Consider the following 21730-nt stretch of genomic DNA (forward strand, 5'->3'; position numbering starts at 1 on the left):
TGTTGTAAATTATATTTATCAGATCCACTCTGTAAAAACAATGCAATAGACATTGGGAACAAGTCTATGTGGTCAAATCATTCGCTGTGTGTGACCTCAAGTGTGTAGAAGATCATAGGGCCAAACAGGAGAAAAGTTCTCATTAGAAATGTAATACTACAGATTTATTTTAATGAAGCTGAAACACAAATGAGATTTGAAAATTAGAGTCACAAGGCTAAAATAAAGATCCTTATCCTTGCCCTAAAGCTCTGTGAATTGTATTTCAATCTTTGGTTCCTAAAATAAAAATCATATTAACATTTGTATTACTACAGATAAATATGAAAGCCTGAAATTACGTTTTGACAATCTTCACTCAGTAATGGAACAAGTTGAAAAAAATCAGTCAAGACTTCTGGAAAAATTTGCCACCCAGTCGTAAGTTAAACCTGACCTCTTATATTAGCTTCTGTGGATGGTTAAGTTAAAATCAAACAACAAAACTGTTTTGTATACAAATGATCTTCATAGTTTAAAATAATTGTAGTCATCAGTTATTGTCCATTTTTTCCCTTTAAATCTTTCCTGCCCACCATCTTTATTAAACTAAAATAAAAATAAAGTGGGCCCACCCGCAGAGTTAAGTCATAATGTATGCAATACATACTAATACATTGTGACAGCCTTACCTGTAAAGAAGATCCCTCCCGCACAGCACTGTCATGGATCAACCGTGCTCAGCGTTGTCATGGATCCCCATGCTGCCATCTTCACCCGATCTTCCTTCTTGGTTAGTGGGTTTCCTCTGTATAAATGGCCAGGGCTGCGGTGGCTTCACTCCCGCCCCTGGTAGCCCTTGGCTCCGGTACATTGCTCTGAAGGTACAGCACCGGCAGCATCCCTTGTGAATATCTCCTAAACAGTGCAGGTTTAGGAGATATTCACTGTACCTACAGGTAAGGCTTACTTGTAGGTACAAGTTCAAATGTGGAGTTTGCCTTCACTTTAAAAACATTCCTTAAAACAATGCTGCAAGTTCATAAAATGGACAAAAATGGAGCTGCAGTATTTTTCTGGCACATCACCCAAATGCAGTGCAGGGTGGTACTGTGCATTGTGGTACCCCCCTTATTAAGTTGGGGTGCCATTGTTTACATACAAGCCGGCATGAGTTGGTTGAAGTGCCATTGTGTCTATTAAAGTGGATGTTAAGCCACTGTGTTCTCTTCATACAATCCTCTCTATTTGATAATGTTTGGCACCCTCTCGGCACTCACGTGACTGGCCACCTCTCTCCTCTCCCAATCTGAGAGCTACAGTGGGAGGGGCCGAGAATCTCCAGCTGACGTCAGTCGGGAGAAGAGGAGGAGAGAGGCAAGTAATCATGTGAGCGCTGAGAGGCGCTCTGAAATAGGGTATAGAATGACATTTTTTTTCTATATAAAGCACACACACTGGGGCATCTAACACTATCAAACACAGAGGATTGTATGAAAATGTAAAAGTAATTTCAGCAACAGGAGGGGAGGGGTGGGCCCTGTAACAAGCTGACAGAGGGGGAAGGGGGGGGGGGTGGACTGCTGTGGATGACGGAGGTATGTAAACTGACCACGGTGTCAGAGCTTAGCAGCCATAATACACCGTGGTCAGTTTATAGGGGGAGGGTAGAACTAGGCAGGATCAGCCTGGTATTTCAGGTGATAGAAGGGTCCAAATTACACAGCACAAGCACTGTGCTGTACAACATGCTTAATCCCCCGTTCACATCGGTGCGAATTTGCAGCCTATTGCTGGCAATGGCACCATCCCAATCGGTGTGACACTGACTTTCCAGCACTGAACCGGTTTCCAAAAGTAGTTCCTGCACTACTTTTGGTGACTTCGGGGGCAATTTCAATAGACATCTGTGCATGAACCCACACAGATGTCTTTCAATTCGCCCCCGAACTCTGAAATGCAGATTTGAAATTGTGCGAATTCAGCTGAACTCACCCCATTACAAACCCGTGTTCAATGTGAACAAGGGCTTAAACAGGATCTATTTTTTTTTTTTTTTTTTTTTAGGGTAACAAACACTATACACTATTAGAAATATGTTAGAAAATATGTTAAGAAGTTCCTTTTGGTTTTGTAATGTTTAGTGGGGTCAAATTTACATTTGATTTGTACTGTAGTGATGAGAAAGCAGCAGGATAGAAAATTTTTCTCAAACAAATTAATTTTCTAACAGTGAATGTTGTTTTCGATTAGGAAAGTATATTCACTGCTAAATCAGCGGCCAGCTATGTAAAAAGTTAGAAATATATTATAAGTAGGTAAAGTGGCAAATTATTTTTCTCCTCCCTGTTATCCGTTTGTAGTTTACGATCAAAAAATGTGATCAGGAATTTATTATAATATTGTACCAAATTATTGTAGCCCCCCCAATGCTTACCTTATAGGGTATATACCCAACTCTTCGGGGCCTAAACCCTTATGATGCATGCCAATTGGTATTGCATCCCGTTCCCTCCCCACTTACCCCTACCTTTTCCACTCTCCCCTTACACTCTGGCTTTTTCTTCCTTCTATCTTTTCCTCCCTTCTTTCTACTAAAACAGTGTCAAAGTTTAGGAATTTATTGGTATTACTACGTTTGTTTAAAACATTCAATTCATCTGCTTTGGCTGCTGCACCAGCTTGAAATAATATACATGATTATCAGAGGCATAACTAGAACCTTCAGGGCCCCGGTGCAAGAAAGCATGAAGGGCCCCCCCGGACCCCTGGCCGGGGCCCTTCCTTCAAGCCTGGGGCTCTTCCCACTGATCCTGGGGCCCTTTACTCTCATTGTGGGGCGCTTATTACTGTCCCGCAGTGGGACACTTTCACAAGTTCTGCAGTGGGCCCCCTTCCTGCCATCTTGGGGCCTCCCCATGGCGGTGGAATGCCAGGGCGTGATCGCAAGTGTGACCTTTGCGATTCTGGAAGTTCACCCACCGGTGTCAGTAATTTTTATTTTTTGGTATTTTAAATTTTATTATTTTATTTTATTTTTTTACAATGTCACTGACTATGACCCTGTCCATTCAGGAAAGGAAGGAGCTGGTAAATTACATATTTACAGACCCCTTCCTGGTTCTCTATTAGGCAGGAGAGGGGAGGGAGCACGGGGGGGGGGGGGGAACCAGGGGAGCGCACAGGGGCCAAAAGACAGTAGAACACAAGTGAACTGGATAGGAGGAGTGGCGGGGCAGCATACAGAGGAACCAATCTCCTCCATTTCCTCCTGCAGCTACACGAGGAAAAAGGAGGATAGCGATTTCTCTACATGCTGCCCCCACTGCCCCTCCTATCCAGGTGTACAGAGGCCGGTTTCAATTGCAACCCCTGCAACCCCTGTAGTTATGCCCCTAATGATTATTACATTGTATGTTTGAAGTGAATCCTGTCCCTACTTTCAGACTGCTTACGCAAAGAATCTTTGCACCTGTTGTCTATCTGTACTTACTGAAAATTTTCTAACAAACAGATATGAAACAAAAAACAATGTACCAAATAAAAGAAATATACGTGCACTTTTTTTTGGTAGGGAAGTAAGTTAACCTATACATAAGGACGCTCAAAAATTAGATCTGGGTAGCTAGGCATTGATAACACCATGTTACCAAAGAGAAACAAATATTATTAACCACCTTAGCGGTAATCCCGAGCGTGACTCTGGGTTGATTTTTCATATCAGGAGCGGTAACCCCGAGTCACGCTCGGGGTGGATTGCAGAGAGCGTAGCGGAGCTTCTCTTACCTTATCCTGGCGATCCAGCGATGATCTCTCATTGCTGCGACCGCCAGCCGAGAGTCCCGCCGCTCCTCCGTCCCTCCGTCGGTACAATCACTTCCTAGTTCCGTTCCCTGCAGCAGCAATGCATGGGAGCGGAACTAGGGAATGGAAATTAAAAAAAAAAAAAAAAACGTTGCACAAAACACACATTATATATATATATATATATATATATATATATATATATATATATATATATGCATATATATATATATATATATATATATATATATATATATATATATATATATATATGCATATAATATGCACACACACACACACATATATATATATATATATATATAAAATTATATTATTGATTCAATTATAATTCATGCGTTATATATTATATATATATATATGTGTGTGTATATATATATATATATATATATATACACACACACACACACACACATATATCTATATATAATATATAATGCATGAATTATAATCTAATCAATAATATAATTTTATTATATATATTATATATTAAATAATAAAATAATATTATTGATTCGATTATAATTCATGCGTTTCTGTTTCAAATTTATCACATCTGGGATGTCTACTAGAGTCTTGTTTTGGTCAGGTTTAAGTCAGTAATTACTAAGAATTATAGGCCTATAATACATAACGCCAAATTTCCATGAAAAGAATTGTACCGCTTTTGGTATGTAATTCCAGACATAATCATACCGCCAGGGAGGTTAAACCCCCACCCAGCTGAATGCAAGCAGCCTGGGCCTATACGTACCTTTATTCCTGATCCAGTTATTTCACATCCAACATAGACCAGTTGGCTCCTCTTCATTCTGCATGTGCGCACCGCAGTCTCATTATTTCTAGTGGCAGCTGGCAGCTTCTAGCAAGCACTCAGATAACCGCTCTTCCCATAGCAATGAATAGACCACATATGCGCAAAATGAAAAATAGTGGTCCAGGTCCTAGTTGGCAATTGGATCCCTGGATTGGGGTTTTATAAATTTTCTACTATTCATATCATTTAAATAAAATCTTTACAAATACATACAGTATTGGTTAGAGCACATGTAATCAAACAGCAAGTAGCTTTTTTCCTTTGTGACTCTCTATCTCTAACTGAAACTGTGTAGGGAGACATATGAAGAAGAAGTAAGATTAGTTACTCTACTGGCTCAGGCAGTCTTGTGATTTCTCTGAGCTAAAAAAATTTCAGTTATGCAAAAAACAGACTTTTAAACTGGTTAACATAAGAAAATAGCCTACATTTCCACCTGTTGCTGTTGCTATTTACCTAACTAAAACAATTTAAAATGTATTTTTGTCCCAAAATTAAAAAATATTTATAGTATATATTACCAAAAGTATTGGAAAGTCCGCCTTTACACGCACATGAACTTTATTGACTCCCAGTCTTAGTCAGTAGGGTTCAAGCCCAACCCCTGAAAAACAACCCTACACCATAACCCCCCCCCCCACCCCCTCCACCAAATAATTTGGACCAGTGCACAAAGCAAGGTACATAAAGACATGGGTGAGCGAGTTTGCAGTGGAGGAGCTGACTTCAGCCTGATAGAAAACCTTTGGGATGAATTAGAGCAGGGACTGCGAGCCAGGCTCTCTCTCCACCATCAGTGCCTGACCTCACAAATGCGCTTCTGGAAGAATGGTCAAACATTCCAATAGACACACTCCTAAACCTTGTGGACAGCCTTTCCAGAAGAGTTCAAGCTGTTATAGCTGCAAAGGGTGGGCCAACTCATTATTGAACCCTATAGACTATAGACCTATAGTCCCATCGGCCGATTTTCGACTTGTTAGTATGATGCTTTCGACAACCGACTCCGCCTTTTCGGCCGAAAAAAATCTGGTGTGCAGGCTATAAAATTTTTGTTGGCCGTCACCACAACGGTCGATTTTCCGTCAGTCAGTACAGATTTCAGGAGACAAAAATCTGATGAGCAAGACTGGGCATGCTCAGAGATGAAAAAACACACGGAAAGTAAACCATCACATGACATCACTTCTGAAGTAGATTTTTGTTGGCCGAGAAAATTCGTGTGCAGTCTAGAGCACATTTCAACCAACACAACAACACTGGACAAAAGTCGGCCGATAATCGTTGCGTGTGTACAAGGCTTAAGACTGGGATTGCATTAAAGTCCATATGCGTGTAAAGGCAGGCGTCATAATAATGAAGATGAAAAAAGGCAGTCAGTAAAATGTTTTCTCATGTCTTCCTCTTGGGTATGATATTTCACAATTTCAGTTCTCCAAATTTAACAGGTTAAACACCTTTTGTGCTCAGTGGACTTAAACCCCTTAGGACACCGCACTCATAGCAAATCAATGCCTGTCACTGAATGAGAGGCAAATAGCGCTTTTATTTAAACATCCATTCGGGTGGATCCATCCAACGCCCTCCTTCCCCACAACGGTCACTTTATATCACTAAAACTTGAGGGAAGGAAACAAGGCAACACACAGCGTAATCCCGTTTAACACATGTATTGCTTGTTTCTTCCCATAAAATTTACTCACAAACATAAAAAGGTTGACAGCTTTCTCAAAATCATTCAGATGCCATGCCTCCGCTGTCTCAGGATGACATATGGTGTCTCACCATTCTGTCGGGCTCCGTATCACTTCCGATCAACGAGCTGACATAACTTCTTTCACGTCGTTTAGCCAAACCCCTGACGTTTTGTCCTTACGACCCGTCTTATATACAAAAAATACTATATTTTTTTTATAAAGGATAAGTTCACCTTTGTTCACTTTTTTTTTTTAATCTAAATTAGGGGTCCCCTATGTACCAATATAGCATTAACCACGTCCGTACCGGGCCAATACTGGCACTCCTCTCCTTCATGTACAAATCATCTTTTTTTGCTAAAAAATTACTCAGAACCCCCAAACATTATATATGCTTTTTTAGCAGAGACCCTAGGGAATAAAATGGCAGTCATTGCAACTTTTTATGTCACACAGTATTTGCGCAGCAATTTTTCAAACGAGCTTTTTTTTTTTTTTTACAAAAAAATGTTTTAATGAATTAAAAGAAAAAAAACACTATAGTTAGCCTATTTTTATATCATGTGAAAGATGATGTTATGCTGAGTAAATAGATACCTAACATGTCATGCTTTAAAATTACGCATACTCATGGAATGGCGCCAAACTTCTGTACCTAAAAATCTCCATAGGAGAAAGTTTAAACATTTTTAAAGGTTACCTGTTTAGAGTTACAGAGAAGGTCTTTAGCTAGAATTATTGCTCTCACTCTAATGTTCGCGATGATACCTCACATGTGTGGTTTGAACGCCGTTTACATATGTGGGCGTGACGTACATATGCATTAGCTTCTGCGTGAGAGAAAATGGGAACGGGGGTCCTTTATTTATTTTTTTATTGTTTATATTGTTTATATTATTTTCATTTTTTTATTTTTACACTTTCCATTCATTTTTTTTATTTTATTTTTACTTTTATTCCTATTACAAGGAACGTAAACATCCTTGTAATAGGAATAGGGCATGACAGGTCCTCTTTACAGAGAGATGTGGGGTCTAGAAGACCCCACATCTCTCCTCTAGCCTGGAAAGACTGAGATAAAAAGTGATCTCAGCCTTTTCTGTGAAAAAAACGGCAGTGTTTACAACTGCCGAGACCAGACGTGACGTAAGGTCGCGCCTGGCCTCCGAAGGTCATAGAGACTGCCGGGGACCATCTGGTCCGCAGTATTCTCTATGATAAACTTCCACTGCCGGCCGATTCATTCTCAAGCTCGCCATTCGCATGGGTGAGCTGAAAGAAGCACCGGAGGGCGGCGGAAGGGGGTGAGCCTGTAAAAACAATCAAGCGGCTGAACAGCTACTATGAGCCCCCGTTCACACTGGGGCGACCTGTGAGGCGACCTGGTCGCCTCACAGGTCGCCTCCCATAGGGAAGCTGCGGACCCGTTCTGATAGGAGCGACACAAGTCGCTCCGACTCAGAAAAAGGGTCCGGAGCTTCTTTGGGGCGACCAGGAGGCGACCGCCATAGACTTCAATGTTACGAAGTCCGTGGCGGCCGCTCCGAGGTAGCGGCGCGCTGCTCGCACCGCGACCTTGGAGGTCACGGTGCGAAGTAGCGTCGCCCCAGTGTGAATGGGGGCTGATTGTTTGTTTTTAACCTCCCTGGCGGTATGATTCTTTTGGATTTTAGGTGCTGAAAGCGGTACCATTATTCTGCATGTAATTCTTGTGAATGAGCAGTCCAAACCAACTGTATACATATATATATATATATATATATATATATATATATATACGTATATATATATATATATATATATATATATATATAATGTATACAGTTGGTTTGGGCTGCTCATTCACAAGAATTACGTGTATATATATATATATACGTGTGTATATATATATATATATATATATATATATATATATGTATATATGTATATATATATATATATATATATATATATATGTGTGTGTGTGTGTATATATATATATATATATATATATATATATATATATATATATATATATATAATGTATATGTGTATATATATATATATATATATATACGTATATATATATATATATATATATATATATACTGTATATATATATATATATATATATATATATATATATATATATATATATATATATATATATATATATATATACATATATTTACATAAAAAGTACAGTAAAACTGCAGGAAAGGGCACTGGGGGGCAATGTAATGTGATTTTATTTTATTTTGAACGGTATCAGTGTGTTTGGTGCATTTTACATTTGAATTTGCCGCCGGTTCCACCCCCAGGCGGACGTCACGTCGCCGGAGACGGAAGCCGGGGCTCGCAGACGATCGGGAGGAAGCTCCGCCGCCGCACACCGCCCGCAGTCTTCGCTGGATCCCGGAGAAAAGGTAAGTAAAACCTCCTCCAGCATCCAGCGATCTTCTTAGCGCTACCCCGAGTGTGACTCGGGGTTACCCCTTTTGGCACTAAAATCTTACCCCGAGTCACACTCGGGAATACGGCTAGGAAGGTTAAGCTGCAGGGAATCGCCGGCAGGAAAAAAAGATATCTGAATGATGCCTGCAAAGTCCACTCAAAGAACGGGAAGTTGTTAATGTACTTCTTTTGCAAAAATATCAAAGCTTTCCATCTACAGACGCTTACCTTGCTGTCTTCATGGATGTTTCCAAACGTATCCATTACTTCTGCCTTACTCCCTGGACAGACTAGAGGTCATGACACAGGAAGGAGTTGACCAGCTGACCTCATTAGCACACACCCTGCAGCATCCACTCTCCTACCTACCCACCTATTTCCAGGCGCACGGATTTTAAGTAAAATGCAATCAATCAGTGATCACCCTTCTCACTAAATACACAGGGATCAATTTTTTTCCCCTACCTTAACTTTAATCTTTTATAGATCATTCATTTGGCATTTTGAAGTGTGCAGGAAATGAGAGATGAGATAATAGCCTATGTGGAGCAGAGTTGTAGTATTTGAAACAGGAGCAGTGTGCCCTGGGTTCCGTAAAGCTCAACATACACTATACAATCTGATTATATAATCTCCTTTAGCTCTACCATCAACTCTGTAGTACAAGGGCCTGTGATTGGATATAGAGTGAATGGATAGATAGGTGGGTACTCCTAATCCATATACAGGAATATTGCTGCGCTTAAACAATAATACTTGATAATATAAAAAAAAATAGGCGAAAAGCAGCTAACACAGATCTTGATTCTAGGGATAGATCAATAATACATGAAAAATAAAGGTGTAGCGCTAATCTCATTGGTACATAGCAGAAATGCAGGTCCACATAATAGGTAAAGTCCACAATATGAAAGTGTCCATTCCACACACAAATGTGCAAAAAGCTATAGATCCAAAGAACCGCCACCGAGCCAGAAGACACGCTGCCTCTTACCAAAAAACATAGACCCTTATTACAGAGGTCATGTACAGAATTAAGGTATATGGTCACAACGACACTCCCACTGTGGTGACAGGTGCAATCTCCTCCATAAGTAAAACGCTCAGGTAAAACAGAAAACAAGGCATCCTCATAGCGTATTATGTAAAAACATATTTATTTCACACACAGTTTCATACTGCTTACATTAGAGTGGAATCTCAAAGCCAATGGAAATTCCCTTTGCTTGCAATCCGCATCCGTGTAGACCACCAACAAGATGGCTGCCGCGTCTCCTCCTCGTGGTAGCGAGCGTCGCCGTAGGCTCTTGCTGACGTGTTTCGTCATAGGCTGACGTCGTCAACGAATCCATAGTTCTGGTAAATCAAAACAAAATTGTACAGGGATTGTAATATCAGATTGCATAGTGTATGGCTATATTTATACAAGTACATAGAAGGATGTGGACAGAAACACTCAGCTGTCAAGCCCCATTCACATCTCTGCATATCTGATGGGGGATGTTTTGCAGCATTTTCACTCATCACGCATAGGGCAGCACATCCACCTGAATGGGCTACCCTACACCCAACAATCACACTCAAGAACCTTTAGAATTTTTTTTAGAGCAGAGCTTGGTGCGTTTTTTACTGTTATTTTTGGTGCAGCACATTTCTGAAATGCAAGGAAACGTACAGATGTGAATGGAGCCTCGTTGTTCTTGTGTTTACGCATCGATTTAACTTTCAGGACCCATTCACATCTAGTATAGTGGGAGCGCACATTTTGCGGCTCGTTTTTCCTGTGATATGCAAAGGGCAGAAAAATATATCGGCGCAAGCATAAATAGGTAAAATCAAAGCTGCTGAACACCTTGGTACAATAAACAACACCAAAATGGAAACAATAGAGAATATGGTGCAGCGCTAGATATGCAATAAGGATCAACAAAAAATAAATTAAAATTAAATACAATCCATAGAACTATTAAAAAAATCCATGGAAATGGGATAAAATATGCACAGAAAGTCCCAATATGTAAAAGTTGATAAGTTCATTCATGTAAAAACAGCCCAGAGAAAGTGCACGGTGCAATGTCCTAATCCAAAGAGTGCTCACACACTGTGAAAATCCTCCACCGGTATTGCTAGCCTCTCACCTGAAAGCTGCAATACAAACAGCATAGGTTGTAACCACACACTGGCATCTGAAGACATGCACTCGGACCAGGTACAGCCACCAAGACTCCACTAAACAATGGATGGATTCCTTATCCTCTCGATACTCAGCAGTATATGATCCACCATTTGATGTCAGCAGACCAGAGCATAAAACAATCGGTAATCTTTCTGGATAATGAATGCAGGTGATTGCAGCACGGCTGGAAGCGAGCACGGCTCCGTCCTCAGATCGGACTGCTGGACTGCGGGTGACGTCACAAACTCCTCCTTCCCTCCGCACGCGTTACATCCCTGGGGGCAGGACTTCTTGTACATGTAGCTATTCCTTTAGGAGTGTGCAATCGATGGCTGATGAGCTGCTAAGTAAGCAGCAGTCTCTATTGAATTACTTGTGATAGTGTTGCGATAAGCAAAGATGGTTCAGCTCACCATTCCTGGTAAGGAATCCCTGTCCAGATCACTTGGCAATTGGCTGGCCTCAGGTACCCGGTGACTCAGTCCTCCTGAACAGTTCCTCACAAGGCTCAGTCTCTGAGCTTTGCAAGGAGTGGGGAATTGTGGGACTTTGAGTGAGGCACACGGTGAGATTTCCGTGTGTTTCCATCCCTAGTCAATGCACACAAAAAGAAGAAGGGTTGGGACTTTAAATGAGAGACATGAAGGGGTCGGCAGGAGGATTGTCAACAACATTTATTGGTACATACAGAATATATACACATGGCAGATAACAGATAATAAACATCAAAAATGTATAAAAAAGGCTGGTAAACACTCCCCAAATTCAATTGCATAATCACCAAAAGGCTAATTCCAAATAATACAAAGGTAATAGGAGTATATAAGACATCAAAATAATTTGAAGGTCCAAGTAATAGAGTAATGCGGTATTGTACAAACATCGTGACCTCAATGCGTTTCGTGGACCCAAATCGCCACTTCGTCAGGAGTAGATGTATGTTTGTTAAAAATCTATAAAAAATAGACAGGAAATATAGGCACAAATGAGGATAATTGCAAAAAATGAAAAAGGGGAGAATGAGGGGAACAAGGCCCCGCAGCTCCCAAAAACTTACATGGTAGCATACATGATGGCATTGAGACTGGAGATGGCCCTGAGTGTCTCCCACAGGAGCTGAGGGCGCACAGACAGGTAGACAGGGCGGAACACGCCGCGCACATGGTGTGTGTGGGCTGGGATAGGTGAAGTGAAAAAGCATGAGTGCTGCACCGTATACAGATGTCTGTGAAAGAAGTATAATATATATATATCTATAAAAGTTGAAAATGAAGTATATTGGAGTAGATAAATGTATACGAGTAAAAAAGTGTCAAAGTAGTCCAGATGGAATGTGCTGGAAATGGGAAAGGAGAATGTGACCATAAGTGACATAAGTGGGATAAGGAGATGTGTGAGGTCTGAACGGGCCAAAAGGTAGGTAGAAAACCAAGTGACAGCGTGGAAAAATGAGAATCTGAAAAGGTAGGAGAATGGAAGGTAGTATACACAAGAGTGGATACTAAAAATGAAAAAAGAGAACCAGACCAGAAAATACTGTGAAGTGAGTGAGAAAACAATTGAGGATACAAATAGAGAGAGATGAACCAGAAATAGTACCGAGAGTAAAACCCAAACTCCAAGACATGGTGCTCCTTGCCCGCCGAGGTGTAACCCTGCTCTGTAGGCCCAACGCCATGGCAGTGTGTAGAGGAGAAGTCTCTGAGCTTTGGTCCTCCCTGCTTCTTCCTTGCTAAAGATGCTAATGTGGCAATGGGTCCCTCAGGCTACAGTTCCAGCTCAGCAAACAATCTCTCTGCAGATCAGTCCTCTTACGGACACAGCAAGGGCACCGGATCTCTCAATAGGCTCAGCTAAGGTAACAAGTCCACATTCTCTGGTACCCGCACCGCTCTAAGATAGCCACCTGGTCTCTGTACAGTCCCAGTCAAGGCCACAGGTCTGTATGGCTTGTCTTTCTCCAGCAAAAGACACGGATCTCTCCAGAAAAGCCTGGGAACAGTTCTGTTGCACAGGGAATACTGGGTAGTGAAGTCCTCAGCCCAATAGCATCCATTTACTCAAATCGTGAAGCGCTCCTTCAAGGACTATACATCCCAGTGTCTGCATTGCAAGTTCTCTTTCCCCCTGATTGACTCAAAGCCTCTGTTGTCAGGGCAGAGAGGGATTTTACACAGAGCCCGCTCTGCTCAAACAGCAGGGAAGTAAGGGGTGAGAGGAAAGCCCGCAGCCTGCAGCCACACAATCAAACTCTTTACATGGCAGCCCGGCAGGGGAGGGAGGGAGAAACAGAAGAAGCAAGCAGGATCTCACACACAGCCCAAACTTCACACACACAGCCAACAGCAGTACCCGGCTACACACCTGTTTTGTTTTTTTGTTTATTCCTGGTCTCCTTTTGTAAGCACTAATTTGGGTCTTTTGATTTTATATTAGTATATTCAGTAACCTGTACTAACCAATGAGCCACATTTGTTATTACATTGTTGAAGTATATCCATTTTGTATTTAATATAAAAAGCATACCGATCTATTGTAGGGAATGTAAAGGACATTTATTTTAACATAAATCTGGAATGGGTTTGAAGACTATAAAGAAATGCTGGAGCTGTAAAGCATACACCTAGCTGTCACATAATCATATATCACATGTCACTTAGCAGGACAAATTATCAGGGTAAAGGGAACCCTTCCTTGATCTGGTGGTCCCATATTTATATAAGGATGTCCCATCAATTTTCTACAAATAAAAGAATATACAACTCATCTTCTCAGCTTTTGAAGTCCAACCAGATGAAACCCCAAAACCTCTTAGTGAGACCTCATCCAGGCCAGTCTACAGCCTTATCTTAGGTCACAACACATCATAAAATGGAATGCGTGGACAAAATAAGAGGGCAATTAATGCTTATTTAGCTGCACTTTAGCTTTTTGAACATTTGTGATCCTATACAGGTAGCTTATGGTTTTTTAAAGTGGCGTAGACATTTTGGTGTGCGCTTCAGAAATTTAGCAGAATGTTAATGTTATTTTTTTTCCTTTGCAGGACTCAGTGCATGAATATCATTAGTATGATGGGTAAATTATGTAGTATGGGTAAAAACAATATACAAAAAATACTACCATTTATCAAAGAAAAAAATACTTTCATGACTGCAGTCACCAGCCAATCACCCGCTGTAACAAAAAAACTTGAAAACATTTCAGAAGTACAAAGTCCAGAAGGTGACTTCACAAGAGCTCAGACGCCTTTGATGCAAGCTATAATGGACATCTCCTTATCATCAACAGGTGAGAGCAATGTTTTTGTAGTCAGGTCTTAAAGAATAACTAAGGGAAAAAACTTTTTTTCCTTTCTTTTTGCATAATAACATCAAAAGCAAGATGACTGCAACTTTTATATTTTCAAGTAAAAAACATGTCATCAACACTGAGAATTAATTTATGTCATGTGATTGTGGCATTAAACGGTTCCTATTGCAAGATGATGCTGGCGGGAACCTCTCATGGATCCGGGCGAACGTCATATGACGTCCTCCTAGATCGTGCCCCATGTGAGTCCAGTTGTAACCAATCATAGCAGGTCACATGACAGTTGTAAACAATTAATGGCTTTCTTTCAAGCCATTTATTGTATACAATTGTGTTGCTAGCTGTGATTGGTCAGTGTGATCACATGGTACAGACAGGGCCAGTCACAGCCAATCTGTACCATGTGATTAGCTCTGACCAATCACAGCTAATCACAACAAAACAAACTGAATGAATCAATTTAATTAATTAACCACTTTAATACAGGGCACTTCCCTCCCTTCCCGCCCAGGCCAATTTTCCCCTTTTAGCGCTGTTGCATTTTGAATGACAATTGCGCGGTCATGCAACACTGTACTTACACCAAATTTATATCATTTTCCCCCCACAAATAGAGCTTTCTTTTGGTGGTATTTGATCACCTGTGCGATTTTTACTTTTTGCTAAACAAATAAAAAAAGACAGAAAAGTTTGAAAAAAAAAAAAAGTTTTTTTGTTTATGTTATACAATTTTGTAAATAAATAAGTTTTTTCCTGCACTGATGAGCACTGATGAGACTGCACTGACAGGCACTGATGAGGAGGCAATGATGGGGTGGCACTGATGGGGTGGCACTGATGGGGTGGCACTGATAGGCGGCACTGATAGGCGGCACTGATAGGCGGCACTGATAGGCACTGATATGTGGCACTGATAGGTAGCACTGATATGCAGCATTGGTGGGCACTGATAGGCGGCACTGCTGGGCACTGATAGGCGGCATTGATGGGCACTGATAGGCGGCACTGACGGGCACTGATAGGTGGCACTGACGGGCACTAATGGGCACTGATAGGCAGCACTGGTGGGCACTGATGGGCACTGACGGGCGGCACTGACGGGCGGCACTGATGGGCACTAATGGGCACTGATAGGCGGCACTGGTGGGCAATAATGGGCACTGGTGGGCGACACTAAAGGATGGCAATGGTGGGCAGCACTGATAGGGAGGACACTGGTGGGCATCACTGATGGGGAGGGCAATAGGGGGCTCCCTGAGCCCTGATTGCCATCCCTGGTGGCCATAGTGGGCATCCCTGGGGTCATAGTGGGCATCCCTGGGGTCATAGTGGGCATCCCTGGGGTCATAGTGGGCATCCCTGGTGGATCTAGTGGCAGATCCCCCCCCTGAGGGTCTGCACTGGTAATCAATGATCTGATTACCAGTGCCGACCCCCCCCCCTGTCAGGGGAGCCGCCGATCGGCGCTCCTTTACTCGTGCCTGTCAGGCACGAACTAAGGAAAGCCGATCAACGGCTGTTCCTGTTTTACTATGTGACCAGCCGTGATTGGACACGGCTGATCACATGGTAAAGAGCCTCCGTCAGAGGCTCTTTACCGAGATCGGAGATGCAGGGTGTCAGACTGACACCTCGCATCACCGATCGCCGCTCTGCGCGCCCCCGGGGGGCGCCCAGAGCGGTGTTATCCTGCCGCCGTCATATGACGTCCGGTCAGGATAACTCAACCACATTCCCGCCGTCATTTTGTAATAGGGCGGGCGGGAAGTGGTTAAAATGCTTGCATATAGCAATGTAATGTACTGCTATATGCAAACATAATGTGTAAAAAAAATAAAATAAAAATACTGATTACTTCCCCAGAGTATTACAATATTACTTTGGTAACATTATATTGCTCTAGTCAAAGTATGTTAAAAAAATTATGTATATATATACACACACAAGGGTGCTTCTCAGAAAATTAGAATATCATCAAAAAGTTAATTTATTTCAGTAATTTATCTCAAAAAGTAAAACTCATATATTATATAAAGATGCGTTACACATAAAGTGATTTATTTGAAGCATTTCTTTCTTTTATTTTTGAAGCTTTTGGCTTACAGCTAGCGAAACCCCAAAATTCAATATCTTAGAAAATTAGAATATTACATAAGACCAAAAAAAAAAAGGATTTTTAATACAGAAATGTTGGCTTGCTGAAAAGTATGTCCATATACAGCATAGTATGCACTCAGTATTTGGTCGGGGCTCCTTTTGCATGAATTACTGCATCAATGCAGCGTGGCTTGGAGACGATCACCTGAGGTGTTATGGAAGCACAGGTTGCTTTGATAGCAGCCTTCAACTCGTCTGCAATGTTGGGTCTGATGAGTTTCACTTTTTGAATTACTAAAATAAATTAACTTTTTGATTATATTCTATTTTTATGAGATGCACCTGTGTATATATACTGTACTGTCACCAGTTAGTGTTCCTGATCAACGCCACACCCGTTATATGATGACACTGCACTGGTGGCAGTATGTAAAAAAACATATATTTTTTTTTTAATTTCTTATATTCCATAGACTTATGACAAAAAAAGACAACTTCAAAAAACTCGCCATGCCTCTTACTAAATACCTTGGACTGTCTACTTTCCAAAAAGGGGTCATTTGGGGGATATCTGTACTGCCTTGACATTTTTGGGCCTCAAGAAATGGGATAGAAAGTCTTTACATCAGGATTGATATATACCATAGATCGTGGACTCTATAATTTTCCTACAGACTAAATAATATACACCAATTTGGGTTATTCTCACCAAAGAAATACAGCAGAATACATTTTAGCCTAAATTCATGAAGAAAGATTATTAATTTGTAAAAAACAGAAACAAAGCAAAATTAATTTTCATGCTTTTTTATTTATATAACAAAAAATAAAAAACTCAGTGGTGATTAAATACCACCAAAAGAAAGCTCTATTTGTGTGAACAAAATGATAAAAATGTAGTTTGGGTACAGTGTTGCATGACTGCGTAATTGTCATTCAAAATGTGACAGAAAATTGGCCTGGGCAGGAAGGGGGTAAAAGTGCCCTGTATTAAAGTGGTTCATTTTCAGTTTTCTTTTTCAAATCACCAATTTTCCTTTTATTTTTTTATTTTTTTAAAGGGGGTAGTGTAAGTGTTCTCCGGGTTTTCTGTTCTCATAATTGTGGAAAAAAGTGACTGTAAGCAAAATTTTAAAGATGGAAATAAAAAATATTAGCACTGCTACCCATGATTGTGCTAATGTCAGCAATGAAGAGAGAGACAGTATGAGTGAGGAGGGATAGACCTAAATAATCTATTCCTTGTCTGTCTACTTTGTGAACATGGGTATAACATACAAACATGGATGCACCCCTTACTCTTACCCTATATTTACAAAAAAGTATTGGGACGCCTGCCTTTACATGCATATGAATTTTAAATGGCATCCCAGTCTTAGTCAGTAGGGTTTAATATTGAGGTCCTCAAATCCAAGCTGGAACAATGTAACTATGCTAAAAAGTCCATACCTAAAATTCAGCTTTAAAGATTGGGATTGGGTTGTCAGTGGGCGCCAGCCTTTCAGACCTCATGGACCATTAAACTCACAATTTTAAATCCAGTAGACCACTAACATGCATTTCACATGCCTTATACACACAATGTTCCAGCATTCTGCCCCTCCCCCTTGATCACACTGCTGCCTTATAAACACAATGTTCTGGTTCTCTTCCCTCTCTCCCCCCATACTCTGAATCACACTGCTGGCTTACACAGACTCATCATTGGATCTCACCATCTTATCCAGCCATGTGCTCAAGTTCCATGCTATCTTCCAAAGTCTGTGATTAACACTGCCATTAAAGGTCCCCTTCTTCACCTCCCGCTCCCTGCACTACTCCAGGTGCCTCCCTTTGAGTATACAGGAGCCGAAACTATAAAGGAGGCATTGGGTATCATTGTGTGCTGATAGTAATAACTGTCAGCGTGAATTGAGAACAACACTGGAAACAACATTGGGCGGTATACATCCACCACAATTTTGATTGCAGCAAAACCCCTAGGGACCACCAAAATGTTCTCATAGACCATTAGAGGTCCATGGACCACTAGTTGGTGACTGCTGGTTCAAATAAACCTTTCTCACCTGTTTAAATGTTGTAATGCTGTGATAGGTATCCACAACACATGTTTTATTTTTTATTTTTTCCTTCTTAATAGTAACATTGACCCTCATGAATTAAAGGGGGAGATTTACTAAAACTGATGCACTCAGAATCTGATGCAGCTGTGCATGGTAGCCAATCGGCTCTTAACTCCAGCTTGTCCAATCAAGCTTTGACAACAAAACCTGGAAGTTGATTGGTTTCTCTGCAGAGGTGCATCAGATTTTGCACTCTCCAGTTTTAGTAAATCCCCCCCCCCCCAAAGTATCATTGCTGAAAATTGTAATTGTCATTACTCAGGTTCATACATACGCTAGAAACTGATAGTAAATCTCTGAATTTCTCATTCTCATCTGAAGTTAACGGGAAATATCAGGTATTAGCACCAACACAGTTACATAGGCCCAATGACTCATAGTCTTGAAACTATATTACTGCAATTACTCAGGATTTCAGAAAACATAAAGTGAATGTTAAGTCTCTTTTTTTTTTAAATAACAAACATGTTATACTTACCTGCCCTGTGCAGCAGTTTTGCGCAGGGCAGCCTGGATCCTCCTCTTCTCTGGTCCATCGTCTCTGCTCCTGGCCCTTCCCTCCTGTCGAGTGCCCCCACAGCAGGCAGCTTGCTATGGGGGCACCTGAGCCAAGCTGCAGCTCCGTGTGTCCATTCAGACATGGAGCTGTGGTTCAGCCCCACCTCCTCTCTCTCCTGATTGGCTAACTGACTTTGACAGCCGCTGGAACCAATGGCGCCGCTGCTGTGTCTCAGCCAATCAGGAGGGAGAATCCTGGATGGTTGAGGGACTCCTGGACATCATTGGACAGAGATGGGGCTCAGGTAAGTAGGGGGTGCTGGGGAGGCTGCTACACACAGAAGGCTTTTCATTAAGATAAAAAAACCTTCTGACTTTACAACTCTTTAAACTTGTTCTAACCATGAATTATGTTATATAATTTTAGATGGCAAGCAAGGGCATTTGACTGTCGGTCCTGGAGTGAATAATGTAAGCTCAGAACCAGAAGATACCACAAGCCTGCAGAAAGACCAATATAATGCATTGGCTCCTAAAATCACACTACAAGGACGCTATCCTAATGTTACAACACAGGAGAAAACGACCAGTACAGCTGAGCAGATGCTGATTACCCAACAAAAGGACAGCTTTCAAAAAGAAAATTTTATTAACACCTTCATTAAAAATTATATGAATGAAAACTCCACCAAGAGACAAAGGACCAAAACAAAAGTGCTTTCAGATTCCCGTACAGGTCCCCAAAATACATTTAGAGATGTCAGTTATTCTGAACGTGTCAGTGAAAGAAAAAGAAATGCACTGAAAAATCAACGTTTACAGCTGACTAATTCAAGTAATCTGGCAATACGCCGAGCGCAAATCAATGTAACACAAAGTGATGGAGAGAAAAAACGTAACCTCACATTATCAGAAGACAGAACACCAAAAACTATTATCGGAAGAAAAGCCACGGAGGAAACTCCAAAGGATAGCGTGGAGAATGAATTAGGTCGGCTTCTGGATGTTTACAACACAGAGGAAAAAGATAAAGATGGAGACATTATAAAAGACAAGATAAAAGATGAGAAAAAACATTTGGCAGACACTAACAAGAACAATTCTGAGAAATTACAGACTCTGAAAAGAGAATATATTGACTAATAGATTAATTAAATCTAATCTAATAAACATAATAATAATCTATGAACTGCCTTTATAAATATAAATATAACATTATTTAACGCTGTAAACAATCTGAAGGCAGAAACAAGTTTAATATTTGCATTTTTTAAGAACGTAACAAGGAGAACTAGGGTTGCCACCTATCCAGGATTTACCCGGACAGTGCTGAAACCCAGACATATTATTCATACAGGAATGTGGCTCTGAACAGTGCTTGACAGGAGGGTGAGGGGGCACTATGTGCGCCACATTACTATTCTCTTTGGAGTGCCCAAAGGTTTCCCAAGTCTGTTACAATCCTAAAGTGTATACTAACACTAGTGTGCGCCACTAAAGTGTTCGGGTTTGACTTGAAGAAAAAGTGGCAACCCTAAGGAGAACATAGTTAAAAATCTGCCCAAGGTCATTGGTGGAAGATGTACAAAGCTTACTAACGTCTGAAGACTCCCAAAAATGGATCCACATAAAATGTACATAGAGGTCTAGCAGGCAGAGTGCCAGAAGATGTGTTATGGGCATCTCCTACCGCTTTAGTCACATCACCTACTTGTAATGAAGAATGTCCTAAGTCAGTGATGGCGAACCTTGGCACCCCAGATGTGTTTGAACCACATTTCCCATGATGCTCAACAACACTGCAGAGTGCATGAGCATCATGGGAAATGTAGTTCCAAAACATCTGGGGTGCCAAGGTTCGCCATCACTGTCCTAGGTTGTGTAGGCAGCTGGATCCTGGAAACATCTTCAAAGAAGGAATGTCCCATCCTCTTCCTGGCTCTGAACTTACAGAGCTGCTGCTTAACAGCTTCAGGTCTTTAGAACAGCATTACAGATGGTCCAATAGGGACACTCCCCTCCTTCTTCCTCCTCCAATGAGAAAAGTTCTATCATTGATTACACTGCTTATAACTGTAAAAGATCTGTAAACAGTATATAGTCTGATCAGTCCCCAGATTCTCTCCCTCATTTGCTGATTACAGGCAGTATAATCAATGAAACATTTTTTTTTCATTGAAGGAGGAGGGAAGGGGCGTGTATCCCATTGCACATTCTGTACTGCTGTTCTGCCTAAAAACCCAAAGCAGTTAGGCTCTGTGCACACACAGGCGTCTTGAATCACGGGCGAAAACCCCACAATAACGCTCATTTAAAATGTCAAATCGCACATCAGCATGTTCTGGTGCCATTCATTGCAATAGCAGCTAAACACATGGTGCGATTCTGCCATGATTGGTCACACTACAAATCGCGCTGCAATTCTGCAAACCAAATCGAGCAACGCGTGTTGCCAAAAGATGTTCCAGAACTTTATTTGGACAACACGCGTCATGTGATTTGGTTTGCACGATTGAAGTGTGATTTATCACATGACAAATTGCGGCAGAATTGTATCACGTTTTTAGATGCCATTGAAATGAATGGCACCTGAACACCCTAATGTGTGATTCGACATTTTAACAGCGCGCTTTGAAATTACAGGCAGATTTGCGGTGATTCCGCCTGCGAATCAAAATGACTGTAATTAGAGCCTTAGCCACTACAGCACTGGAAGTTCACTGCAGGGATGCCAGTCCTCTTCCTGTCTCTGAAGATTTCTCCAAGATCTAGGTTC

At 41.2% G+C, this 21730-nt stretch overlaps 1 protein-coding gene across 1 annotated transcript in view; it reads left to right on the top strand.

The window, feature by feature from the left end:
- Positions 1-20179, top strand: part of LOC309554863 (uncharacterized protein) — an 87357-nt gene extending 67178 nt beyond the window's left edge. The window contains exons 5-7 of the mRNA XM_082256584.1: positions 318-420; positions 13971-14215; positions 19382-20179. Of these exons, the coding sequence (XP_082112710.1) occupies positions 318-420; positions 13971-14215; positions 19382-20097 (1064 nt within the window). The 3' untranslated portion in view covers positions 20098-20179. The remainder of the gene's footprint in view (positions 1-317; positions 421-13970; positions 14216-19381) is intronic.
- Positions 20180-21730: the final 1551 nt, after the last annotated feature.

The sequence above is a fragment of the Pelophylax lessonae genome, assembly GCF_965119305.1.
Source record: "Pelophylax lessonae genome assembly, chromosome: 4".
NCBI lineage: Eukaryota > Metazoa > Chordata > Amphibia > Anura > Ranidae > Pelophylax > Pelophylax lessonae.